We start from the raw sequence: 27,905 nt of genomic DNA, 5'->3' as shown, positions 1-27,905 counted from the left end.
TCTCACACCAGTCAGAATGGCGATCATTAAAAAGTCAGGAAACAACAGGTGCTGGAGAGGATGTGGAGAAATAGGAACATTTTTACACTGTTGGCGGGAGTGTAAATTAGTTCGACCATTGTGGAAGACAGTGTGGCGATTCCTCAAGGATCTAGAACTAGAAATACCATTTGACCCAGCAATCCATGACTGGGTATATACCCAAAGGATTATAAATCATGCTGCTCTAAAGACACATGGACACGTATGTTTATTGCAACACTATTCCCAATAGCAAAGACTTGGAACCAACCGAAATGTCCATCAATGATAGACTGGATTAAGAAAATGTGGCATATATACACCATGGAATACTATGCAGCCATAAAAACGGATGAGTTCATGTCCTTTGTAGGGACATGGATGAAACTGGAAACCATCATTCTAAGCAAACTATCGCAGGGACAGAAAACCAAACACCACATGTTCTCACTCATAGGTGGGAATTGAACAATGAGAACACTTGGACACAGGATGGGGAACATCACACACCGGGGCCTGTCATGGGGTAGAGGGAGGGGGGAGGGATAGCATTAGGAGATATACCTAATGTAATGGGTGCAGCACATCAACATGGCACATGTATACATGTGTAACAAACCTGCAGGTTGTGCACATGTACCCTAGAAATTGAAGTATAATAATAAAAAAGGTCCACAGAAATCTCCAACTGTTTTGTTAAAAATTCTGCTAAAATTTAAATATTTATTTTAAATTGAACAATTCAGTGGCATTTAGTACATTTATAGTGTTGTAGAACTGCCACCTCTATCTAGTTCCAAAAGATTTCCAGCATTCCAAAGTAAAACTCCTTAGCCATTAGGCAGTCTCTCCCTCTCATCCCTTTCCCCCAGCCCTTGGCAACCAGCAATCTGTTCTGTCTGTATGAATTTATCTATTCCGGATATTGGAATAAATGGAATCATACAGCATGCTGACCTTTTGTGTCTGGTATATTTTACTCAGCATATTTTGCATGTTTATCCACATTGTAGCACGTATCAGTACTTCATTGCCTTTTATGGCTACATAATATACCATTGTATGTATATACCACAATTGGCTTATCCATTCATCTGTTGATAATGAACACCTTTGGGCTGTTTCAGTTTGGCTGGGCATTTAATCCAAAGAAATGGAAACTTTTGTTCATACAAATACCTGTCCATTAATGTTTATATTAGCTTTATGTAAAATGTCCAATAACTGCTGCTATCAGCATGCATGTAACATGTACTCGAATACTTGTTTTTCATTCTTTTGGGAGTAGAATTACAGGGTCACATGGTAATCCTATATGCCTTTTTGAGGAACTGTCAAATTGTTTTCCAAAGTAGCTGAACAATTTTACATTCCCACCAGCAATGTATGAGGGCTCCAATTTTTCCACATCTTCATCACCACTTTGGTTACAGCCATTCTAGTATCTGCAAAGTTGGTACCTCGTTGTGGTTTTTATTTGCATTTCTCAAAGAACTATGAGCATATTTTCTTGTGCTTGTTAGCCATTTGTATGTCTTCTTTGGAGAAATGCCTATTCAGTGTCGAACTGATTTTTGACAAAGGTGTGAAAGCAATTCAATGCAGGAAAGATAGGTTTATCAACTAATAGTGCAGATGCAACTGGACATCTGCAGGTAAAAAAAAAAAAAGAAGAATCTTGATCTAAGCCTCACACCTTATACACAAGCTAACTCTAAATGGGCCATGATTTAAATGTAAAAGGTGAAACTACAAAAATTTTAGAATAAAACAGGAGAAAATCTTTGGGATTTAGGGCTAGGCAAAGAGTTTGAAAACTTGACACTGAAAGCATAATCCATAAAAGGAAAAATTGATAAACTGGACTTCATCAAAATTAAAAACTTTTACTCTGTTACCCTTTTATGAGGATGAAAGACAAACTACAGATTAGGAGAAAATATTTGCAAATAACATATCCAAGGAAGGATTGGTTTTAGAAGATTATATATATATATGTAAAGCTCAAGAGTACAAAAAGTCTAATTATAAAATGAGCAAAAGACAAACAAGCACATGAAAAGATATTCAACATCATTATCCATTAGAGAAATGCAAATTAAAACCATACTGAGATATTACTACACACCTACCAGAAGGCTAACATAAAATAGTGCATAGTGACATCACTAAATTCTGGAGAGGATGAGGAGAAACTGGATCCGTCATATATGATGGTGGGAATGTAAAAGGTACAGCCAGTTTGGAAAGTAGTTCAACAGTTTCTTTAAAAACTAACATATCACTATCATACTACCCAGCAATTGAACTCCTGGGCATTTATTCCAAAGAAATGAAAACTTTTATTCATACAAATACCTGTCCATTAATGTTTATATTAGCTTTATGTAAAATATCCAATAACTGGAAACAACCCAGATGTCCTCCAGGTGAATGGTTAAACAAACTCTGGTACATCCACACCACGTTACTAGCCAGCAATACAAAGAAACTAACTGATAACACACACAACAACCTGGATATACCTCCAGAGAATTATGCTGAATTTTAAAAAGCCAAGTACAAAAGGGTTACTTATTGTATGATTCCATTGGTATAACGTGCCCAAAGTAACATTATAATAATGGAGAACAGATTAATGATTGCCAGGGTCTAATGAGGGGGCAGAACTGGGAGGGGAGTGAGTGGCTATAAAGGGTCACATGAGGGATACTTGTGGTGATGGAAATCTTCTGTATCTTGACTTTCCATGTTAATCTTGTCAATATCCTGTTATGATATTGTACTGTGATTCTGTAATATGTTATCAGAAGCTAGGTAATAGGTACATAGGACCTTTCTCTCTCTCATTTTTATATCATTTTTATAACATTTTTATAACTAAGTTAATCTATACTTATTTCAAAATGAAGTTTAACTAAAAAATGAAGGCCAATGAATATTAACAACTGAAAAATAAATAATTTACTACTCTTTAACCAATTCTCAGATATTCTATTTTCTGGAATGAAATAGATTCATGCTTTGTTTGCTTATAAATACATTGAATTATTTTAGTTTGACATGTTATTTTAAAATGAAATATAGGAACTTGAATACCAGTAATGGAAATATCACTTGCCAAACTATTGCACTGCTAATACTTTTTCTAAATATGGACTTTTGCACTTATTTTTGTAGAAGTAGAAAATTCCTTTATCAGGTATGTTTTGAATCCTAAGTAAAGATATCTGATTTTACTTATGTTAATTTTAGTAAGACAACAATAGCCTCTAAATCCAGTCCCGGCTCAAAAATATTTACCATTATATACAGGCAAAAAATCCAAAGATAGTGATAATTTTAAAACCACTACATACAAGTGACAAATAAATGTATATAATGTACAAAGACATTTTGCTTTTCTTTCCATACTTGGCACAATACTTCTTAAAATAAATCCAGTTCTCCTAGATCAAATATTTAACACAATGACTATTCTTTTGAAGCATGTGATGTTTTTCATTTACAAAATTAAAAAAAGTTTTTGTTTAATTTTTACCTTTTTAGAGACAGGATCTTAGTCTGTTACCCAAGCTGGAGTGCAGTGGCATGGTCATAGCTCACTGTAACCTCAAACTCCTGGGCTCAAGCATCTTCCTCCCTCAGCTCCCTGAGTAGGTGGGACTACAGGTGCACACCACTGCATCTGGCTACTTTTTACAATTTTTTTGTAGAGACATAAAGATACGAAAATTATTAACAAATAGATGGTTATTTGAAGCCATAGTGTTAAGTGAGATGACCCCAAAAAGGAATTAGAGTGAGAGAAAAGGGTTGAGATCAGAACTCTGGTAAATGTGATAATTAAGGGATGTGTCTAGGCAAAGAGCAGTAAATCAAAAATGAGAAGAAATGTTCAGAGAGGTAGGAGAAAAGTTAAGATAGAGTGAGGTCCTGGAACCCAAAGGAGAAAAGGGTTTTAAGATAAAGGGAGTGGCTGCTGAAGAGATGAGAGGTAAAGTGAGGACTAAAAAGAGTCTATTGGATCTGGCAAATTGGTCATTAATAACTTTTGCTAGAGCAGTTGTGGTGGAATAGTAGGAATGAAAGAATGAATGGAGAGTATGGAAGTAGACAGAGTGAACTATGGAACAGCTAATGAGGTAGGTGGAGAAATGAATGCATACTGAGAGAAAGAAAGATAATAAATGAGGTGATAATCCAAACAGAACTAAATATACATAGGAAAAGATGATGTGTGGAAAAGAAGAGGGGCGTTTCTGATTTTGAAATAACTGAAGAGAAAACATGAGTCATGTTAAATATCTATGACCTCAAAACATTTTTCCTTCCACTAGTGTTAGCATGAATTAACTCAACAAATATTTATTGAACACCTACTCAAGCTGGACTCTTCCAGAGAAACAAAGAAGTAAGACTGAATTGCTGCTGCCTAAAAAGCTTGCAATGTAATAAATGGAGATATAATTTTACACAATATTCCAACTTAGGTTGGTGGAATGAAAAGGAGCTAGCCAAGAAAAAAGCATTCCAGGAAGAGGAAACAGCATGAGTAAAAGCATAAATAAATAGATTGGTTTTTCAAGATTTCAAATAAGAGGTGGTAAACGAAAGGTGGAGAAGTGATACAGGCAGGAGGCAGACAAATGCCTAGGCAGATGGGGCGCGTAGCCTGTGAAATCCAACCTTCAAGCTGGAAACTTGGGTAAATCCTCCAACCAGATTGAGAACACACCTTCCTGTTTGGCATGCTTTCCTCTGATTGGTCTTCATCCTTCACCTATTTTACATATACCTAACCTTTCCTAATTGGTTTTCTACACTATTGTGCCTACCTCAACCTTTTTTGTATACTCAGAAACCAAGCACACACTCTCTACCCTGAACCCATAAAAAGCCCTGGGCTCAGCCATCTTGGGAACCCTCCTGCCTTTGGGTAGGGGGACCACCCCTGCATCCCCTCCCTGCTAAAAGCTGTTTCATCACTCAATAAAACTTCCTGCCTTTCTGCATGCCTACTTCTTCCTGGCTGTGAGTCAAGAATCCAGACTTAGCTGAGCTAAGGAGCAAAAAATCCTCCACCAGCAGCTGGAGACAAGGTTTGAGAGGTGAACAGGGGTCAGATTTTGAAGGGCCCTGAAGACTTTAGTAAAGACAATAGGTTTTATTCTCTGTGCAATAGGAAGCCACTGAAGGATGTTAAGAGATGAGAGGTAAAGTAAGGACTAAAAAGAGTCTATTGGGCTGGGCGCGGTGGCTCAAGCCTGTAATCCCAGCACTTTGGGAGGCCGAGACGGGCGGATCACGAGGTCAGGAGATCGAGACCATCCTGGCTAACACGGTGAAACCCCGTCTCTATTAAAAATACAAAAACTAGCCGGGCGAGGTGGCGGGCGCCTGTAGTCCCAGCTACTCCGGAGGCTGAGGCAGGAGAATGGCATAAACACGGGAGGCAGAGCTTGCAGTGAGCTGAGATCCGGCCACTGCACTCCAGTCCGGGCGACAGAGCGAGACTCCGCCTCAAAAAAAAAAAAGTCTATTGGGCCTGACAAATTGGTCATTAATAACTTTTGCTAGAGCAGTTGTGGTGGAATAGTAGGAATGAAAGAATGGACCTGGTTTACAATATTCAAAAGGTAATTCTGGTTGCACTGTGGAGAATATACTTTGAGGGAAGGATGAGTAAGAAATGGTGGTTTAAATTACAGCAATAACAACATAAAAGGAAAGAAATGGATGATGTTCAGATACAGAGTTATAGTTAGAATCTGCCTCTCCTTGCTCCTCACTGCTGGGTCCACTAATGTGCATTCTTGAGCCAATCCTCATGGAAACAAGAACTTTAACTATTTCTGGCTCCAAATGATGGGCTAAGGGGAAAATGATTGCTCAGTCCTGATTTGTTGTACTTTCCACAACCGAGTCCTGATCTACAAGTCCCCGTGCTGATCACTGGAAGATGTGCATGGGTGCCTTGATGGGACTCACTTCTCTTTAGTACTCTGGATCTCATGTGAAGCCTGCATTCAGGCACCAGGCCAAACTGAGCTTCTGTTTTAGTCCCTATTACAAGTGAATGAACCTTGAGAATTGTGACAGTGTCAGAGTCACAGTTATATTATTGGCTTGTCTTGTCCACTAAATATTTACTGAATGAACAAACAAATTAGCCCTGTGGGGGAGACAGGAATCCCTATTTTACAAGAGTGAGATTGAGGCTCATACCAAATCTGGCCAAAATGACATCAGCAGTAAGCTGTACAGTCAGGATGCAAACTCAGGTCTCTGACTCCAGACTCTATTAAAATTTGTAGATATATTCTTTTTAGACAGAAGCCAAAATAAAACAGTTAACTGTGGAAGTTTCAGGGCCCACATAAAATAAATGTGTTAAAAGGGGGCACCCTCAGTATTTCTTCATTCATAAGATACCTTGAGGGATAAATTGTGTTAATTATCATTGATTGCTTCCAAACTTTATTTCTGTTGATTTTTAGTCCCGATAGTCATATATAGCACCTTTTTGATATTGATTTTAATCTGATTTTCTAAAAACAGTATATCATCTTAAATATGCAATTAATAATTTTAACAACTGAGATTGTGCTTTTCAAATGGTATTTATATATGCTTACTCTCTGAAAATCTAAAAGAAAAAAGACAAAGAGATTTAAAATGGAGAACCAATGTTTTACAGTTTGGTTAAATAAAAAGTCAAAAGACAAATGTGGTTTCAAAGCTTTAAAATTTTGAACGTAAGATTCAGTGTCTTCAGGGTCTAAATAACATAATTCAACCCAATTTCCACTGACATTGTAACTAATATAATGGCAACAGCAGTACCCACCTGCCTCACCTGTACAAAGAAACTTAAATCAATCAATTCCAAGCTTTGAAGAAGATAATTTCCTAGAGTATATTTCACCATAATCCACAAGTTTTTAAAGTCTGAGTGTAAATGTTTAATGACTATATAGAGGTTCTAAATTTTATACTCACTCTTTCATGGTATTTTTGGTTTTTTTCCCTAAGTGTCTTTATTTGAAACATAAATCGCTCCACTGCATTTTCCTTTATTTGACATCTGAGAATCAACAAAGATAAAATGTGTTAGAATCATTTATCTTAGGAAATAAGAAAAAATTTTAAAAGTACTTGAAGTGAATTATTAAATGTATTATGAAAACACATTTAGGGATAAAAACCTCTCTTAAATGGTTCTGAATCTATTTAACTCACTAAAATATATATTGTAGAGATAACTTCAAGGTTTTTTTTTTTTTTTTGAAAAAAATCTCTGTTCATGTTTTATATTTGTAATTTTATACTTTCTAATTGTTCATAAATAATTTAGCCTAAAGGAAAACTAGGAGAGGGCAAACAGAAAACATGCTTTCTAGAATTCTAAAATCATTCAGACAAAAATGACAAAGCTAAGAATTTATAAGGGAAAGCTCACCTTCTTGAAATACTAAGGTAAACTAGGCATGCCTATTGGTTCAAATTCATTAGTGTGCTATCTCTTCTACAAATAATAAAAACTTCTTTCCTGGCACAAATACATTTCTTTAACACTCAACAAGTATTTGTTGAGTGGCTGCAAGGTATAAAAGAGATAGAATAGTGCAGAAAGACTTTCTTATAGGCTATTTGATAGCTATTTGAGGTGTTAAGTATAGTATATCTCTTTAAAAATGGGCTGGGCATGGTGGCTCACACCTGTAATCCCAGCACTCTGGGAGGCTGAGGCAGGTGGATCTGGTTTTGTTTGTCTGTTTTTGAGACAGAGTCTCACTCTGTTGCCCAGACTGGACTGCAGTTGCATGATTTCGGCTCACTGCAACCTCTGCCTCCTGGGCTCAAGTGATTCTCCTGCCTCAGCCTCCTGAGTAACTGGGATTATAGGTGCCCACCACCATGCCCGGCTAATTTTTCTATTTTTCGTAAAGAAATAGAGTGATCTGCCCGCTTTGGGCTCTCAAAGTGCTGGGGTTACAGGTGTGGGCCACCGTACCTGGCCAGCAGGTGGATCTTGTGAGGACAGGAGTTCCAGACCAGGCTGGCCAACATGGCAAAACCCTGTCTCTACTAAAAATACAAAAATTAGCCAGGTGTGGAGGTGAATGCCTGTAGTCACAGCTACTCAGGAGGCTGAGGCATGAGAATCGCTTGAACCTGGGAGGCAGAGGTTGCAGTGAACCAAGATCATGCCACTGCACTCCAGCCTGCGCGACAGAGTGAGATCCAGCCTCAAAGTAAACAAATAATTTTTAAAAATTTATAGTATATCTTGTATCACTGTGATCTAATAAATCTTATAACTTTAAATCTGAGACCAAAATAAGGCAACAGAAATGTGTTACCTAAACCCTTTGGCTCAATTAAAAACAAAATAAAACAAAAACAGAAATATAGTACCTCTGTAGTAGAGCAAAGAGTAGTTAAAGAATGAGAAACTCTGGTTTTAAATCTTGCCCTTACCACTTCTTGTCTACATGATCTCAGGCAAGTCAGTTCCCTGGGCCTAAATGTCCAAGCTGTCAAATGGGATAACAATACCTAGCTCTGCATATTATAAGGATTAAAATAAGAAATCATATGTGAATGTTTCTAGCATAAAGTAAATGCTTAGTAAATTTCAGTTGAATTAAACCTTATATCCTTAGCCCTTTCCCCCAAACATCAATTGTATTTGTAACATTGTATACTCAGTAGAGAGAAAAACTAGGCTCGCTCTTTCCCAATAATGAGAAAATGCAACATTAAAAAAAAAAATTCCTTTACTGGTCAAAAAGTGCTCTGTTTGGATACTATGAAACTTGAATTTTAGAGCTGATTTTCCAGTTCTCTAAGGATATTTAACCTCCAGAAATAAGAGGATTGATGGAGATGAACTCTATGCTTCCTTTTCAGTTACAAAATTCTGCAATTTAAATGGACCAATATTCCCTTTCAAACAGTCATACATACAATGTAGATTTAAAGAGCTGAAAGGTGCCCAGCATTGTTTTAGGCATTATAGAGATAGTTTTTTTTTTTTTTAAAGAGTCTTGCTCTGTCACCTAGTTTTTTTTTTTAAAGAGTCTTGCTCTGTCACCTAGGCTGGAGTGCAGTGGCATGATCTCGGCTCATTGCAACCTCCCACTCCCAGGTTCAAGTGATTGTCCCACCTCAGCCTCCCCAGTAACTGGGATTACAGGCACACGCCACCACACCCAGCTAATTTTTGAATTTTTTGCAGAGATGAGGTTTCACCATGTTGGCCAGGCTGGTCTTGAACTCCTGGCCTCAAGTGATCCACCTGCCTCAGCCTCCCAAAGTGCAGGATTACAGGTGTGAGCCACTGTGCTTGGCCTACAGAGATAATTTTGAACAACCCTTCATGATCCTTGCCTTCAAGGAGTACCTTTTATTGGGTAATAAGAAGTAAACACATAAATATATTGAAACATATTCTTTACACATTATGATAAATACCATGGGGAAAAATAGCAGGATATAAGAAGGACCATAAATGGAGGGGACTACTATAGTAGATAGGGCAGGCTCCACAAAATAATAAGAAAATAAGACTCTATCCTGCCCAGGCTGGGCTTGAACTCCTGGGCTCAAGGAATCCTCCAGCCTTAGCCTTCCTTGATGGGGAGTTACAGATGTGCACCACCACATTTGGCTCATCTTTGACTTCTTACCTAAAGCTTATATTTGTTTAAAAATTTTGAAGAAGTGGCTTCTCTACCTCCCGTTTTTCAGGAGATTAAAGAAAAGTATTATAAATGAAAATTATCAGAAAAGAACCTATGCAAATGTCTAAATTACTCATATAATTTCTGCAATTATAAATATAGTAATACTATTTCTTTACATGGGTAGAGCAGGCAAATGAATCTCAAGATGTGGTCTTCGTTGGTTCAACTGAGTCTACAGATGGGCTCGTTAATAGACCAATTCTGGGTGCAGCTGAGAGCTTTCCTTGGTGATGACTGGGCATGCAATGATTGGGCTGGAGACCACATGCAGCCCCAACCCCATTGCATGGGTAATATTTATACTAAAAAAATTATGTGCTGTTTATCTGAAACTCATATTTAATTGGGCATGCTTTATTTCTATTTGCTACATCTGGCAACCCCACACGTAAGCCCACCACCCCTCCCTCAGAGCATTTAGGAGCAAATGGCCTCAGGCTTTGTCTCTTGTCCATTTGTGGAGTGAGCAGTTCAGGATGATGTGAGTGGCAGCAGCAGGCCTCAGTGGGGAATTCTGAGATGGCCTAAATGTTTTGGCAGCTTCACTGGCCCTCTTGTGGAGCTCATGGTAGCTGTGGGTCTAATTTAGCTGAGCCTCTCTTTGAAATCCACTTCAGCCTTCTCTGGCTTCACGAAGGGGTATGTTTTACCAGGAAGCAGATGAAGCTTAACTTCAGAACTCAACACTTTATGGGGACTTCAAGCATCAGTGTTCCTTATACACTTTTTCCTTTTTAATATCTCCCCCATCTACTCAGTACCCTAGAATCTGACATGTCACACTAGGTGCTGAAGCAAGTGGGGTGATAATAAACCAATATACATTAAAGCAGTTTGAAAAGGATATGGCACAATTCTAAAGCACAGTGATATTAAATTGTTAGTAAGACAATATGTCATCTTTCTCCCACTCTCTATATGGTTAAAATGTTAGTAATGTGTCAACGTTCCCCCCACCCACGCAATTTCATTGAAAATTCTGGGAAGGAAAATAAATACATTTAAATTCCAAAAAACCTATATTTTTGTGTTTTGTTCTTTAAACCCATAACCATACTCACATGTTTGTATATATCTATCCATATTCATTGTAGAAAACTGGGAGACAACAAGTATAAAGGAGAAAATAAAAACTACCACTACTTAGAGATGATCACTTTATAGATTTAGTACTGACAGTATCAGTTCTTCACAACCAACCATAGAAGTTCATGACCTTATGTTCTGGGAAAGACTTCCTACATCCATGAAATTACCTGATAAAAGGGCAGGATTGCTTTGTTACAGATGTTTTCAGAATATTTGAACAATTTATACTCAAGAGTGGGTAAGAAAGAGCTTGTTTATTGGTGGACCTTTCATCACTGAGTGTTAGTACGTTAAAAAATTTGTTTCCTGTATCAACTGGCAAAAATAACATTGTATTTGTTTTCATGAGTGTGATTTTGCTTTCAGACAAGATTCAACAACATTTACTCAACAAAGAATCTCTGAGCTCATACTATAAGGCTGTGCTAGATACTAGAGGTACAGAGACGAGTAAAGAATAGTCTTCAAGGAGCTCACAGTTTGTTGAGGGAGAGCCAAACACAAATGACCGAGCATATTTTTTCCTTCACTTCAAATATTCTAACTGCCTTATCCATATGAAAACACAAATCTGGGCTGGGCACAGTGGCTCACACCTGTAATCCTAGCATTTTGGGAGGTTGAGGTGGGCTGATCACCTGACCCCAGGAGTTTGAGACCAGCCTAGTCAACATAGGGAGACTCTGTCTCTATAAAAATAAACAAACATGGCTAACACCTGTAATCCCAGCACTTTGGGAGGCCAAGGCAGGAGGATTTCCTGAGATCAGGAGTTCAAGACCAGCCTGGCCAACATGGCAAAACCCCATCTCTACTAAAAATACAAAAAATTAGCCAGGTGTGGTGGCGCATGCCTGTAATCCAGCTACTGAGGAGGCTGAGGTGGGAGAATTGCTTGAAACGGGGAGGCGGGGGTTGTAGTGAGCCACGATCATGCTGCTGCACTCCAGCCTGGGTGACAGAGCGAGACTCTTGTCTCAAAAACAAACAAATCACTGATCCAAATAAACTTGACTTTCAAAAAATCTATATCATAATCTCCATTTTTTCACTCACGACCATATTGTCACCTATTTCTATATCTATATTCATACTTATTGTAGAAAACTGGGGACAAGACAAGTATAAAGGAGAAAATAAAAACCATCATTATTCAGAGACGATAATTTTATAGACTGAACATTGGTAGTATCAGCTCTTCACAAACAACCATAGAAGTTCATGACTTTCTTTTCTTGGGATAAATTTGAAAAAAGTTCAGTTGCTCAAAAACCATGAATTAACTAACTACTGCATGCTCATTGCTTTGTTAGGAGCTGAGAGACATATAAGAGGCTGCCAGGGAACTCCTGGACAATCCTGCCTCTGATGGTGAAAGGGAGTGTGTTGGCTATTTGTCATGTGACAACAATTCTGTCACCGAGGAACACATGGAATGCAGAAACTGTCATCAGTAGAGCATGGTACAGAAGACCGTGGCTGTTCCAGTCCATGAGATTATTTATTTAGTTTTAACAAATACAAAAGAACAAGGGTATGAGATGTTTGGTTTATATCTTGCACTGGATCATGAGAGTTTTTAAATGTATGCCTCTTTGTAAACCTTTGTTAAAGAGGGGAAAGACTGGTTTCTGGTTGACCCAAAAGAGAGAGAAACTGGATGTCACCAGTTACACCATGGGAGCAAATTAGAGACCAGGTTGCATTCATAGAGTCTGGCTTTTTGTCCACCTCTCCTAAGATGAGATGAAGGAAGTTTTCAGTTATGTTGAGAAATGAGTATGAATAGTATCTAGTTATTAATGTTACTTCAAGCAGGAAGTAAAAGGAAACAGATGAAAGCCTCTTCTCTCTTGGTGTTCTGATCCCTTCACTCACTGCATCCTAAAAAGTACACACGAATATATTGGGGTCTCCGAAGGAGATAGATTTTCCCTGAATGTTGTTAAGAACACCATACATTTTTTATGGTACATTTTAAAATAAATCCTTCCTTTAGATTTTAAAATCTAAAATCTTTCTTGGCCAGGTGAGGTGGCTCATGCCTGAAATCCCAGCACTTTGGGAAGCTGAGGCAGTGGATTGCTTGAGGCCAGGAGTTTGAGACCCAGCTCTACCCAAAATTTAAAAATTAGCTGGGCATGGTGGTATATGCCTGTCATCCCAGCTACTCAGGAATCTGAGGCAGAAGGAACACTTGAGCCCAGGAGTTTGATACTGCAATGAGCTATAATCAGGCTACTACACTCCAGCCTGGGTGAGAGACTGAGACTGTCTTTAAACAACAATGACAACTCTCTTAAACAAAGACCTAGTCACTAGCATCATGGGCTCTCCATTTTCAACCTTATACTCCTCTAATAAAAACCTAAGTGTTCTTCTTGATCTGACCCTTGCCTAAATCACCAGTGTCTGCTCTTGCCCTACCTCCCTCACCTTCCCTTCTCTCAGTTCCCGGTCTGATAATCTCTTTCCCACCCTCCTGTCTTCCATAAGTCATGCTCTCCACTGCTCTGTGTCTGCATAATGCCTGTTCCTTTTCCAGAAATCAGCTCAAAGCTTTCTCAAACAAGCTTTTCCTAACTCCTCTGACTAGGTCAAGTCCTTTAGTTACGCTGTTAAACAGCAACCTAGAGTTTTCTTTCATAGTACCTTTGTTATAGCCATGGGTTTTTTGTTTGTTTGTTTGTTTGTTTGGAGACAGGGCCCCTCTCTGTCACTAAGGCTGGAGTGCAGTGACACAGTCATGGCTCACTGTAACCTTGACCTGCCTGGGCTCAGGCAATCCTCCTATCTCCACCTCCTAAATAGCAGGGACTAATTTTTATTTTGTAGAGATGGGTTTTCATCATGTTACTCAGGCTGATCTCAAACTCCTGGGCTCATCCACCCGACTTCGCCTCTCAAAGGGCTGGGATTACAGGCATGAGCCACCACACCATCCTGTCACTTTTTTAAAAGCTCAAATTCGTGGTTTATTGTCTGTCTCCCATGCTTCATCAAGGCAGGGACCATGTAGTTCTGTTTGCTGCTACACTCCAGTACCCAGCACTTGACTTGCACTTGGTAAACACTCAAGCACTTATTGAATGAGTACACGAATGAAGTACATTTCAGCCTTATGTGAGAAAAGACTAACACTCATCTATTAATTCTCTAAGAATTACACATTAAAACGCCTACCTCGTGCCAAAAGCTAAGGTTCACAGACCCTCAAGGAGCTATTTGTTGGAATAAAACATAAACATAGAATAAATGTTACCTATGGTTTTGTCTCCAGCTCCTAGGATTGAGACATTATAACATTTTATTATTATTAAAAAGAATTTTCTGTAAATCATTTGAATTTGATATGTAGCCATTTAGGAATAATGTAAGTTAGAATGTCTAAGAAATAAAGGGTCACATAAAGGGAAATTTTCTCTTCTATTCTCTCTTTTTTTTTTGAGATGGAGTCTCAATGGAATCTTGCTCTGTTGCCCAGGCTAGAGTGCAGTGGCATGATCTTGGCTCACTGCAACCTCTGTCTCCTGGGTTTGAGCAATTCTTCTGCCTCAGTCTCCCGAGTAGCTAGGATTACAGGCATGCACCACCATGCCTGACTAATTTTTGGATTTTTAGTGGAGACCTGGTTTCACCATGTTGGTCAGGCTGGTCTTGAACTCCCAACCTCAGGTGATCCACCCACTTTGGCCTCCCAAAGTGCTGGGATTACAGGTGTGAGCCACCACACCCGGCCTCTTCTACTCTCTATAAATGTAAACTAATCATTCTGTGTTGTATTTTAAGAGGTACCAAGGGAGCCAATACTACATTAATGAAAGCTGTTTCATAGCAGCTCTCATTTCATTTCATAACATAGTCGAAGTAGTTGTAGCTACTACTTGGACTATGTTATATTCAAAGTTTCAAAAACCTTTAAAAATATGTGCATAGCACAAGAGTGCGATTAGGCCTCCAAATCCACCTCTATTCTTTTGGCAGTTGCTGCATGCATTGTTTGCATTTGGAGTTATATGAGCCTTAACAATGACTGCCCTTTATCTATGGCAACTTTTGGATTTCAGAATAAAAACTTACTGATAGTCTAGAAGTGCTTCACTTGTAGGCAATTTAACTTCTTTTGGTGGCCCATCATGTGTATCCTTTTTATTTGCTTTCCCTGAGTTTTCCATTGTGCTGGTTAGCTATTAAGAAATATACCTGTTTGGAAAAGAGACATAGGAAAAGTGAAAAATTCCATCTTTGCCTCCCTACTTTTGTTTACTCTAGATAAGGTACCTCTGGGACTTAATACTGGCTTTCTATCCTGATTGCTTCCATGACCCCAGATCTAACATTCACCACAATGGTGGAACATCATGAAGTGATTGGATTCTTGATTCTGGTGAATTCCATGTTTATCCCAGGTATAGCATCCCTCCACCCAAAACTTTCTAAGATACTCCTTCTCTTATATTATTCATCTATATCTGTTGCCCCATCTAGCTCTTTTGAGAGCAAAGAACTGAGCTTTTTCAATCATTTTATTTTCCCACAGTGTTTGGCAGAGAGAGATTAATTAAATGTCTATTAAGTTTTCAAAGAAAATGAAAACAAAACCACAATTTTCTATGAGCACGAAGAAGCTAGGATCCAAAAGACTTAAGAATTAGAATCAGGATCCAAAAAAAATTAGGTTTGGGCAGGGTTGATATAAAGAGCAAATAAAAGCACACATTGAAGTACTTTTAAAATGGTTGATATTTGCAAATGCGAATAATAATGTATTAATAATAACTGCTCATCAGCTATTAATTGGTTTCATACCTAATGATAATAAATCAAAAATGCATTTTAAAAGGGAAAATCAAGACCCACTGTTCACAGATGTTTATAGTAAGCAGGAGTACTTTCATAGGTTTGGTTTGGGTACTAACGTAGACTTTTCAGATTATGGTCTTCCTTAACATATTTGTATCTTTTAATTTCCACTAATCTTAAAAGAATAAGTACCTAGCCTTAAATAAACATATCAGTAGCTAGGTATGGCGGAAAGCATATAATATAACCTTTGTAATTATTTGTTTAAATGGCTGGAAACTCTCATGAGAGTAGGAATGATGTAATTCTTGTGCACTATTGTATTTCCTCACCAAGCACAATAGACACACAATAAATGCTTGTCAAATGAACACATGAGTGGATGCATGAACGAATCAGGCAGACATGGGCTTTAATCCTAGATCCATCACTATTATCTGTGTGACCTTGCATAGGTTACTTAATCTTTTTGAAGAACTTCAGTTTCATCATCTGTCAAGGGAGAAGGATAACAATTCTATGCTAAGAGCTATTGTAAGGATTAAATAAGCTAATATTTAAAGCACCTAGCATAGTGTCTGAGATATAGAAAAAGGTATATATCTCTAGCTCTATCTCTGAATAGTGCCCCTTCCTCTTTCCCTTCAGTTGTTTCTCCAGGTTAAGCTTCTTCAGGTTCTGGGTAACTAAAGCATAGAATGTCTGCCTGCTGCAAGTACAATGATGTGTGGGAAGACTAATCCATGAGGCTTGCTATTGTCAACCTTCATTGATTTGGATCACTGAATTGGCAATCCATGTAAATCTTTGTAGACCATTCAGCTCCAAAGTGGAAAAACTTGTTAAAATGAAAACATGCTTTTTCTCTGTAGACATGCTGCCTGCACACTCAGACTTCCAGTAAGTCTGTCTTAATGTCTGTGACTTTTCAAACCAAGTTTGCACTACTGTGTATGCTTATTTGAGCATATACATGAATGCAAATATACCACAATACTTTCCAGCTGAAAAGCACACAGATGACACAACAAAAAGATTTAATACATTAGTACATTAGTGTCTTCTCAAATATGAAAGTGTTGATAATAATTTAATAGGCTCCACACCAAAAGGTGTCATCATGATATCACCACAATTCACAGAAATTATCAGTTAAGAAAAGATTACTCTTTTGTTTCAGATGCAGAGTTGAATTTTTATATTATCTTCCATTTTAGAATTAGAATTTTAAACTTTACTGTTGCACAAAAAGCATACTGACAAATGTTTCATTTTAAAACAATAACTTACTATTTAGAAATAATTTTTACCATAAAATATTTTATTTAAAAGTTAAAACAAATGTCAACATTTATCTCTTTCTAAGTCATATGGAAGAGACCAAGTGTTATGGTTTTTACCTGTGGTTCCCATCTGGTGCTGGAGGAAAAATGACCTCATCCTGCTCAATTACCTCAGTTACCTGGCTTTTATGTTTTTAACTTTCTGACTAATGTATCATTACTTACCTAACTGCAGCTTATGGCAAAGGATCTTAATAAAATATGAGTGAAAATGTGGACCCGTTAAAGCACAAATGCTTTATACATAAACTCTATTAAGATACACTGTTTCACACACTTCAAGAAAATTGGTAAGCCAATTGGACTGCCTGCTTAATAGCTGCATTTTTGCAATGGGCTAATGATAATACCTCAACATCTATTTTTGCATTTGATAATGTGCTATAAACCATGGGGACTTTCATAAACATTTACAAGGATTCACAGTTCCTGACCACCCAGAAGATTTCTCTCAGGAAAGGGTGAGAATCCTAGAAAAATATTCACAAAGTAAATGCAGTTATCTTCCAGGAAGGTTACACTTAGAATATCTGACAAACAGACGTCGAATCTGTCAGTAACTACAAACATCTATTCAATGCCTGCTCTGCATGGTGCTTTAACTGGCCCCCAGTTACAAAGTATAGATGAGGCAAGATGCTACTGAGACAGATAGGAAGAAAGAAGCACACTGCAACAGAACTTTAAAAAAAATGCCCTACAAGAGCTGTGGGTACTTTGTGTGGATGAGGTTGGTGGGGGCCCCAGCGACATCCAGAATCATGTTGAGGAGCCTGTCTTTGAAGTGTAATGTCTGTTTGGTGCACCACAGGTACTCCTCCTCCTCTGTTTCGCCCTTCTAGGCGTACAACTGGAATGCCAGCCTTGGCAATGGCAGCTGCCACACGGTCCTGGGTGATGTTGCAGCTGGACCACTGCAGCTTGGCACCCAGGGTAATGAGGGTCTCAATGAGGATGGCCATATCCATGGGTCACATGGAGGCAGCTGGCAATGTGGGTGCACTTCAGGGGCTTGGAGGGTCGAGTACAGCTCCCACATGCACATCAGGCCTGGCACCTGGTTCTCCACGATATCCAGGGCTTTGCATCCCCAGGAGGCCAGGCCAATGTCGGCCACTTTGTAGGGCAGTTTGTCAGACCTGCTGGTGGTGCTTGTGATAGACACGGCTGAAGGGGCCCAGGCCTCGATCTGGGGACGGGCACTGGGGATATGACACCAGACAGGGGGTTCCTAGGTATTTTATTCATTTTGTGGCTACTGCAAATGAGATTGCACAGAACACATTTTTAACTCCATTAGAATTGGTCTCCAGTAAATGTTTTTAAAAATCCTGAATTAGGCTGGGCGCGGTGGCTCAAGCCTGTAATCCCAGTACTTTGGGAGGCCGAGACGGGCGGATCACGAGGTCAGGAGATCGAGACCATCCTGGCTAACACTGTGAAACCCCGTCTCTACTAAAAAATACAAAAAAACTAGCCAGGCGAGGTGGCTGGCGCCTGTAGTCCCAGCTACTCGGGAGGCTAAGGCAGGAGAATGGCGTAAACCCGGGAGGCGGAGCTTGCAGTGAGCTGAGATCCGGCCACTGCACTCCAGCCCCGGCGACAGAGCAAGACTCCGTCTCGCCCGACACAAAAAAAAAAAAAAAAAAAAAAAAAATCCTAAATTAATTTAAAGCCATTCAATGGTAATAGTACCACCTAAGCATTAATTTTAAAAATTGAGACATCTTTTTGTATGGATTATGTATATATGATAGGGCCCAAAATCATTAGTGTTAAAATGTAAAATTTGTCTTGTTTGGAAATATGTTAAAATCATATATTAAAATCAAGGTATTTAAAAATATCTAGATGAGTGACATTTTCAAGTTTCACTTGGATGATTGATGATGTACATTACATTAGTATGTATTTTCTTCACCAATGCAAATCCTTTAGTCATGGCATATTTTTCTACTGCAGCACCCAAATTATATTGGAGTCTTAGCTTTAAAATTAGTCTGTCTTCTGATCCAGAGTTGCTAATATCAAATAGTTTGAAATGCAGTCTATTACACTAACTTCTCTAGTAACCAGAACTACATTTTTTGCAATTCTTATTGTCCTTCAGTTTTAGAATTATCAACAAAGAAAAGAAAAATAACTATGAGAATATTATTATTAGGATAAGGGGAAAATATGCAATAATGATGGTAGAGAACAAAAAGGGTTTCTTTCTACCTTCAAATAGCAGTAGTGAGTCTAAAAAGGATCTTCTGGAAGTGGCTGTAAGGCAATCCATGAGCAATTATCACATAGACTGATAAATATCCAGTCATTATTTTTCTCCTCTGTCATCACACGAATCTTTCTTTTCCTTTTTTTTTGGGGGGGGGGGGTCGCTTAGATAGGGCACCTTTTCCTATCTCTTAATCACTTCCTCAACTCTCTCTCTTGCCCAGCAGAAAATGATGGGATAAGGGAGTGAGGAAACAAACATGGTACTGTACAAATGTGACAAATTCATAAAAGAAGCCAAGGTCTCTTTAGAAGAATGTTGTGGTATCCAGAGCAAGAAGTTGAAACCAATCTATGAATTGGGATATGAGGGTAAAAGACATCAATAACACACTTAGCACGTATGAAGTACCTATAGGGGAAGATCATTGCACTGATATTGAGAAGGATGCAAGAATATGTGAGGTTCTCACTTAGAAAGCATTCACTAGACTCAGAATTTGGTGAGAGGGGCACTAAGAGAACAAGACTGAGCTTGGTCCCCGTTCCTGCACGGAGTTGTATAACCTCGGCCAAGTCTCTGAACCTCTGACCTGTTTCCTCCTCCATCTGTCCTAGCTGCTGTCCGGGCTATTATGAGGCTCCAGACACTTTGGGAAAACTGTCAAGTGATAAAGCCTCGCAAGAAGGGAAGGCATTCTTAGTCTACTCTGCATCTGCTGTGTGCTAGGGGCTGTGTGAGGGCACCGTGAAGGTTACAAACCTGAATCAAATTCAGAGCCTGCCTTTCGAGAGCGCAAATAATGTATCCGGGGATTCTACCGCAAGGTGGAGAGATGGGTTGACATTCTTACCAGATTAAAAAGGACTGCCTTCCTTCTCATTTCCTGGGTGTAGGCCTATCAGAGCCCTTCCCAGCAGCTCCTAACGGCCCAAGAACGGCGCTTCGGGACAAGACCAGGAGGGCGCGACCCCCAGGCTGATCTCGAAGCGGCGCAACCCCAGGCCCGTGGACAGGGGGACCCGTGGAGGGTGGGGGGTCCGTGAAGGGGGGGCCGGGGATACTTATAAAGCCTTCAGTGTCACACTGGAAGGAGTCGGGGACCAAGAAAAGAGGCCAGCCAGTCTCCTGACATCCCCTCCACAGCCTCCAGCGGTGGATACCCCGCCGTGGGCCGATAGTTCGCACTTCCGTTCAGCCCGCGGAACAGGCCCACCGGCTCCACCGCAGCCGGTGCCGCGCCCTGCGTTTCCAAGGCAACCGACATCCTCCTCCCCACTCCCTCCCCACCCGCCCTAGCTTAGCCGCGAACGGCGGGCCAAGCGCGCCATCTGGTGGCGGCGCAGGGAAGAGTCCCGGCCGAGGGCCTGCACCGCCGCCGTGGTAGCCACGGTCAGGCTCTCTCCAGCCTTTTTCCGCTGACCCAGCTGGTCTAAAAACGCTCACGAGCTGCTTGGCTCCCTTTAGTCGCAAGCCCGGAAGTTGGTGACTGTAGACACGGGACCCACGGACTTTGTGCTGTTACCGTGAGCAGGTCATTTGGGTCTCAGAGTCTGTGTGTTCCGCTGTAAAATGAGACGCCTGGACTTGGTGGTGGTTTCCGCGCATTTCGGGGGACGCGGACCGGGACGGGGACTGGGCCCCGGCCGGGTGGTCTGTGAGGGTTCTGCGCGCCTCGACCCCGCTCCGCTCCTTCCACCGTGGCGGCTTCTCCTCTTTCCACTTTTGTGCACTCATTCTTTGGTTTTAGCTCTTAATAAGAATGGCAGATCCCTGGACTAAATGCTTATAGGACAACTTCCTGCTGTACAAGTCCTTGATTCTGTTTTCCTTTTCGTTTTCCTTTTTTGTTCCTAAACCTTGAGAAAGGAATTTAAGTCCAGTATTTCCCACTCTTCGCTTTTTGCTGTTCTCTCCTCCGAGAGAGAAAAAGAATACCCTACACGTAACAGCCCTTAAAGTTTCTCCTTCCTCTCTTGCATTATTTCTCATTATCTGCCTCAAGATAATTTTCTTTTTTTGTGCTTTGACACTGGCTCTAAATGGACGATTTTCTTTTACATCCTAGGAACGTCTATATCCTGGTAGTTACAGTTCAATTACTTACCCTTTTGTCCCAGGAAGACAGAAATCAGGCTCCTTTAGGCTTCCCTGCTCCCTTCGTAAGTCACCTGTTTGGCATTCTGAATTTGTTTTTTTAAAAATGGATTATAATATTTTTGATTCATGCTGTGTTATATTAATAATGTATTAAGAACTTAAAGGAAGGGAACTGAAGCAGTTAATGAAAATATTAAGCAACTTTTGGTTAAGGGAGTTTTTCTCATTAGTAAAATATCCAAAAATTAACCATTATTAGAGATAATTTATGTGTTCCACCTCATTTAAACCTCCCTTTAATCTATCAGTGTTGTATTTATTAAGTGCCAGGAATTTGCTATGATCTACACATCTGATATAAAGGTTCTTCTGTTAACTTGGTTTTCCCTAAAATAACATTATCAGATGGGATTATAGGATAAAATTATTAAGAGTGCAAACTCAGGAGAAAAAGCTACCAGTGGAAAATTTTTAAAGCATGGAGATTTTTTAGTCAAATATAAAAGCAATTTGTGATTCTTCAGCACTTTGAATTCATTCCCACATCATTTCCTATAAATCTTAGGCCTGCTTCTTTTATGAGAGCCTGGGCCCAGAGTGAAAAACTGTACTTTTACCTATCATTTGTATCCTGCACAGTTTTTCTTATGGTGTTTACCAGTTGGTGGTCAGTGTGAAGCCAGATAAAAACCATTTGCTGAGTTTCCTCATTTGACCTTGATTTTCTGTTAGCCTTGCCACATTGAATGATGTAGAAATAGATGTAGGAAAGTATCTATGGTCAAAAAAGCCAAATACGCTGTCTGTTTTGGCAAAACCACAAAGAACCTGTTTGATATGAGCAATTGCTAAACAAAAACAACTGCAGGGTCTTATTATTATTAAATCTCACAATAGTTTCTAAAGACCTGAACTAGAAATGAACTTACTGCCTTTGCGAACCAGTTCAAACTTTTGGTAAATCAGACATTTTACTTACAGTAGTTACTTTTGAGAAATAGAAAAGCTGTGCTACAACTTCCTATCCAATAACTTTGTTCCTCACAAATTTGAAACAATTAAATAGATGCTTTGCAAAAATAAATAATCATGAACTAAAATATTCTCTTAAGATGAAAAATGTATATGCTACCTTTAAGAAGGAGATCGTTTTAACCCGACATCCATTGTCATGTTGCAATATTATATTATAAAATGGGATGGTGTCTCACTATTTATAAGGGTCATATTTTTTCACTTTAAGCCAGAGGCATATACCTGCAGTTCACTTTTTTTTTTCTTTATCTCTCCAAACCAAGTTTAACTTAAATAACCAGAATTCCGGCAAAAAGATACCACATCTCTTTTTTTTCCTTCTTACTTCCTCTGCCTAATTAATTTTTGAAATTACTCTTATGATCTCTCTGTTTTCTCAGGTATAAGAGGAGCCCAGGACAGTAAGCTGGAGCCAGGGTTTCTTATCCCAGGAACCTGGGCTATATTATTTGAATTGTGCCTGAGAGTTTTAGCATGTGACATCACAAGAGCATTTAGCAACAATGAATTGCTGCATGCTTGCTGTAGTTTTAAAATATGAACACAAAAGGACAAACATATAGACCAATAGACTATAACAAAAAATCAAGAAATACACTTGTACATATATGGTCAGTTGCTTCAGACAAAAGTGTAAAAGTAACTCAATAAGCAAAGCATAATCTTTTGAACAAATGCTACTGTAACTATTGGATATCTAGCTGAGAAAAAAAAAAAAAGTGAGGCTTCACTCTGACCAAAAACCATACAAAAAATTAACTCAAAATGAATCATAAAGGTGAAAACTATAAAACTTCTAGAATAAGACAAAAAATCTTTTTGACTTTGCATGAGCCAAGTCTTACATAGGACACAAAAAGCATGATTCAAAAAAGAAAAAAAGAACTTGAACTTCATCAAATTTAAATTTAAAACATCTGCTTTTGGGTTTTTTTTTTTCTTTTTTTCTTCTTTTGGTTTTTTTTTGAGTCAGGGTCTTGCTCTGTCACGCAGGCTGGAATGCAGCAGTATGGAAATGGCTCCCTGCAGCCTCGAACTCTCAAGCTTACGTGATCCTCCTGCCTCAGCCTACCAAGTAATTGGGACCACAGGCACATGCCACCATGCTCAACTGATTTTTTAGTATTTTATTTTATTTTTTGTAGTGATGGGGGTCTTGTCATGTTGCCTAGGCTGGTTTCAAACTCCCAGCCTGAGGTGATTCTTCCGCCTTGGCCTCCCAAATTGCTGGGATCATAGGTGTGAGCCACCAGGCCCAGCCTGATCTTTAGTTTTAAGAAGATGAAAAGGCAAGCCATGGTCTGGAAGAAAACATTTGCAGTACATGTACCTGCCATAAGACTGTGATCTAGAATTTATAAATAATTCCTCAAACTCAATAATAAGAAAAAGACCAACTAATTACAAATGCCAAAAGATTTGAATAGACACTCCAAAAAGTAGATATATTCATGGCCAATTAGCACATGAAAAGATGCTCAATATCATTAGTTATCAGACAAATGCAAATTGAAACCACAGTGAGATAACTACTACATACCCACTAGAATGGCTAACCCTAACAGACTGACAATACCATGTGTTGACAAGGATGTGGAGTAACTGGAACTTTCATATGTTCCTGATGGTAAAACAAAATGGTGCAACCATTTTGGAAAACAGTTTAGCAGTCTCTTATAAGGTTAAACATATACTGTATGACCCAGCAACCCCACTCTTATTTATCCAAGAGAAATGAAAATGAATGTTCATAGCCGCTTTATTTATAATACTACTTAATAAAAAAAGGAATGTTGCCAGCACTTAGGAATGGAAAAAAAAAAGGGGTGGGGGGAATGAGCTATTGATACATGCAGCAACCTGGATGGGTCTCAAAAGAATTGAGCTAAGTGAAGAAGCCAAGTGTGAAAAACTATATGCTGTATCATATGAAATTCTAGAAAAGCCTGGAAGCAGATCAGTGGTGGCCTTGAGCTGAGGGGCTGGGGTGTGGGATTGACTGCAAGGGGGCAGGAGAATACTTCTGGAATAAAGGAAGTGCTCTATATCTTGATTATGGTGGTGGTTACAAGGATGTATAGATTTGTTAAAACCCATTGAACTATATATTTAAAATGGGTACATTTTATTATATATGAATTGTACTTTAACAATGTTTCTAACAATTTAATTTTAAAAATTTAATTGTACTTTAACAATTTAATTTTTTAAAAGTGGTTTCAGGCTGGGCACAGTGGCTCATGCCTGTAATCCCAGCACTTTTGGAGGCTGAGGCAGGTGGATCATCTGAGGTCAGGAGTTCGAGACCAGCCTGACTAACATGGTGACACCCTGTCTCTACTAAAAATACAAAATTAGCTGGGTGTGGTGGTGCATGCCTGTAATCCGAGCTACTCAGGAAGCTGAGGCAGGAGAATCGCTTGAACCTGAGAGGCGGAGGTTGCAGTGAGGTGAGATCGCGCCACTACACGCTCCAGCCTGGGCAACAGAGTGAGACTCCGTCTCAAAAAAAAAAAAAAAAAAAGGTTTCAGCTTGGGTGTGGGCGTGGTGATTCACCTCTGTAATCCCAGCACTTTGGGAGGCTGAGGCGGGTGAATCACCTGAGGTCAGGAGTTCAAGACCAGCCTGACCAACATGGTGAAGCCCCATCTCTACTAAAAATTCAAAATTAGCGGGGTGTGGTGGTGCATGCCTGTAATTCCAGCTGCTTGGGAGACTGAGGCAGGAGAATCACTTGCACCTGGAGGCAGAGGGTAGAGTGAGCTGAAATTGCACCATTGTATTCCAGCCAGGGCAACAAGAGCAAAAACTCCATCTAAAAAAAAAAAAAACAACAACAACAGCAAATAAATAAATGTTTCATATTCTACTGGGGGAACCTGCCCCGATAGTTAACATGGGTTCTTTTCTATTTCCCTAAGTGTCAGCTGGTTTGAGAAATAAAGGGAAAGAGTACAAGAGAGAGAAATTTCAAAGCTGGGTGTCCGGGAGAGACATCACATGTCAGCAGGTTCTGTGATGCCCCTGAGCTGTAAAACCAGCAAGTTTTCATTAGCAATTTTCAAAAGGGGAGGGAGTGCACGAATAGAGTGTGGGTCACAGAGATCACATGCTTCACAAGGTAATAAAATATCACAAAGTAAATGGAGGCAGGGTGAGATCACAGGACTTACAGGATGGGGCGAAATTAAAATTGCTAATGAAGTTTTGGGCATGCATTGTCATTGATAACTTCTTATCAGGAGACAGGGTTTGAGAGCAGACAACCTGTCTCACCAAAATTTATTAGGCGTGGATTTCTTCATCCTAATAAGCCTGGGAGCACTACAGGAGACCGGGACTTATTTCATCCCTTCGGCTTCGACTGTAAAAGACGGCCACCCCCAAGGGGGCCATTCATAGGCCTACCCTCAGGGGCACATTCTCTTTCTCAGGGATGTTCCTGCTGAGAAAAAGAATTCAGTGATATTTCTCCTATTTGCTTTTGAGAAAAGAGAAATAGGACTGTGTTCCGCCCAGTTCACTGGCAGTCAGAATTTAAGGTTATCTCTCTTTTCCCTGAACATTGCTGTTATCCTGTTCTTTTTTCAAGGTGCCCAGATTTCATATTGTTCAAACACACATGCTCTACAAACAATTTGTGCAGTTGACGCAATCATCACAGGGTCCTGAGGCGACATACATCCTCCTCAGCTTACGAAGATGATGGGATTAAGAGATTAAAGTGAAGACAGGCATAGGAAATCACAAGGGTATTGATTGGGGAAGTGATAAGTGTCCATGAAATCTTCACAATTTATGTTCAGAGACTGCAGTAAAGACAGGCGTAAGAAATTATAAAAGTATTAATTTGGGGAACTAACAAATGTCCATGAAATCTTCACAATTTATATTCTTCTGCCATGGCTTCAGATGGTCCCTCCGTTCAGGGTCCGTGACTTCCCGCAACAATATTCTTTAACACTCCTCTCTTCAAGAGGTGGCATCTCTGTTCCCTCTCCTTGAATCTGAGTGGTCTTATGACTACTGTAAGCAAGAGAGTATGGAAATAACTCTGTGTTCCTTCTGAGGCTAGGTTTTTAAAAAGTCATGCAGCTTCCTCGTGGTTCTTTTGGGATACTTGCTCTAGAGGAAGCCAGCTGCAGTGTAAGATGTCCATCTCCTGTGAGACAACCATGCTGGAGAGGCCAAGTATAGGTACTGTGGTCCACCATTCTAGCTGACCCCATCTTATAACCCACAAAGTGCCAGACATGTGAACAAAGTAATCTTGGACTGTCCCAGCTGGCCCATCCATCAGCTAAGTATTGCTGAGTTAATCTCAGTTGAAGCCACAGGAGCGAGAGATCATCAGTTACTAACCTACAGGATCTGTGAGCTGTAATAAAGTGGTGATTGTTTTATTTTATTTATTTTTAATATTTTTTGTAGAGACCAGGTCTCACTATGTTGCCCAGGTTCATCTTGAACTCCTGGGCTCAAGTGATCCTCCTGCCTCAGTCTCCCAAAGTGCTGGGATTACAGGCATGAGCCACGGCACCCAGCCCAGGTTGTTGTTTTAAACTAATTAGTTTTGTTAGTGTATTTGTTGTCTATTATTGCACAACAAATTCCTCCAAAATGTAGCAATTCAAGACAATAATAATCATTTATTATCCCACAGTTTCTATGGATCAGGAATTCGGGAGCAACTTCACTGGGCAGTTATAGCTTGTTGTAACTCATGAGGTCAGATGTTGGACAGATTCTGTCTCTGCCTGAAGGAGTTCTCATTCTAGGGGAAGTGAGGAGCAATCAAGTTATTCTGCAATTATAAAACAGCTGGATACTTTCCAGAAAAGGGGTAAAAGCAAGGTGCTATGGAAAACCTAATCCAGTCTTGCGAGTCAGGGAAAATTTTCCAGAGGAATTGAGATATAAATTAAAACTTGACAATGAGCAGGAACTTGACAATGAGCAGGAAATTGGAGCATTGAGTGGGAGGGCCTGGGACAGAGGGCATTGCAAATACAAAGCCCTAGAGGTAAAAATGAAAATGATGAGTTTCTAATGGAGCAGAAGAGATTACCATGGTTGGATAATAGGTTCCCAGGTGTGAGACAGGAGGCTGGAGAAGCAAGTAGGGACAGATCATGGCGGGTCCTCTGAGCCATACAGAAGATTACAGGCTCTGTGATGATGACAGAAGTTCACTCTGGCAAGTGTGGAGGAGGGTGGGAACAGGCAGGACAGGGTCAGGTTCCAGAATGAGTTCCACTGACCACAGTTTCAATCTTTCTTTTGCCTAAGGGTCACTCCCTTGGTTCTAGTTTCTGGTCCAAGGAGCTTGTCTCAAGCTCTGCCCTTTGCAAGATTGCAGTGACTAGCAAAAAGAATGACCTCATCTCTTTGGCTCAAGTTGTCAGCTTGCCTAATCTCTGGAATCTTCTGTGGCTCAGGTGAGATGCCCACCTCCACACCAGGAAGTAGTCTATGAAACTACTATCACCACACCACCAGAGAATAGGTAGGGTAACACTACCTCACATCTGGAGAATGAGGCA

At 39.7% G+C, this 27,905-nt stretch overlaps 1 protein-coding gene across 1 annotated transcript in view; it reads right to left on the bottom strand.

The window, feature by feature from the left end:
* The window catches only part of CCDC83 (coiled-coil domain containing 83), a 71,396-nt gene extending 50,919 nt beyond the window's left edge, over positions 1-20,477 (bottom strand). The window contains exons 1-3 of the mRNA XM_023209130.2: positions 19,989-20,477; positions 14,943-15,065; positions 7,024-7,108 (exon numbers count right to left, since the gene is read on the bottom strand). Coding sequence (XP_023064898.2) covers positions 7,024-7,108; positions 14,943-15,037 — 180 coding nt within the window. The 5' untranslated portion in view covers positions 15,038-15,065; positions 19,989-20,477. The remainder of the gene's footprint in view (positions 1-7,023; positions 7,109-14,942; positions 15,066-19,988) is intronic.
* Positions 20,478-27,905: the final 7,428 nt, after the last annotated feature.

Source organism: Piliocolobus tephrosceles, chromosome 13 (genome assembly GCF_002776525.5).
Source record: "Piliocolobus tephrosceles isolate RC106 chromosome 13, ASM277652v3, whole genome shotgun sequence".
Taxonomy (NCBI): Eukaryota; Metazoa; Chordata; class Mammalia; order Primates; family Cercopithecidae; genus Piliocolobus; species Piliocolobus tephrosceles.
This window is presented reverse-complemented; position numbering and strand designations above follow the sequence as displayed.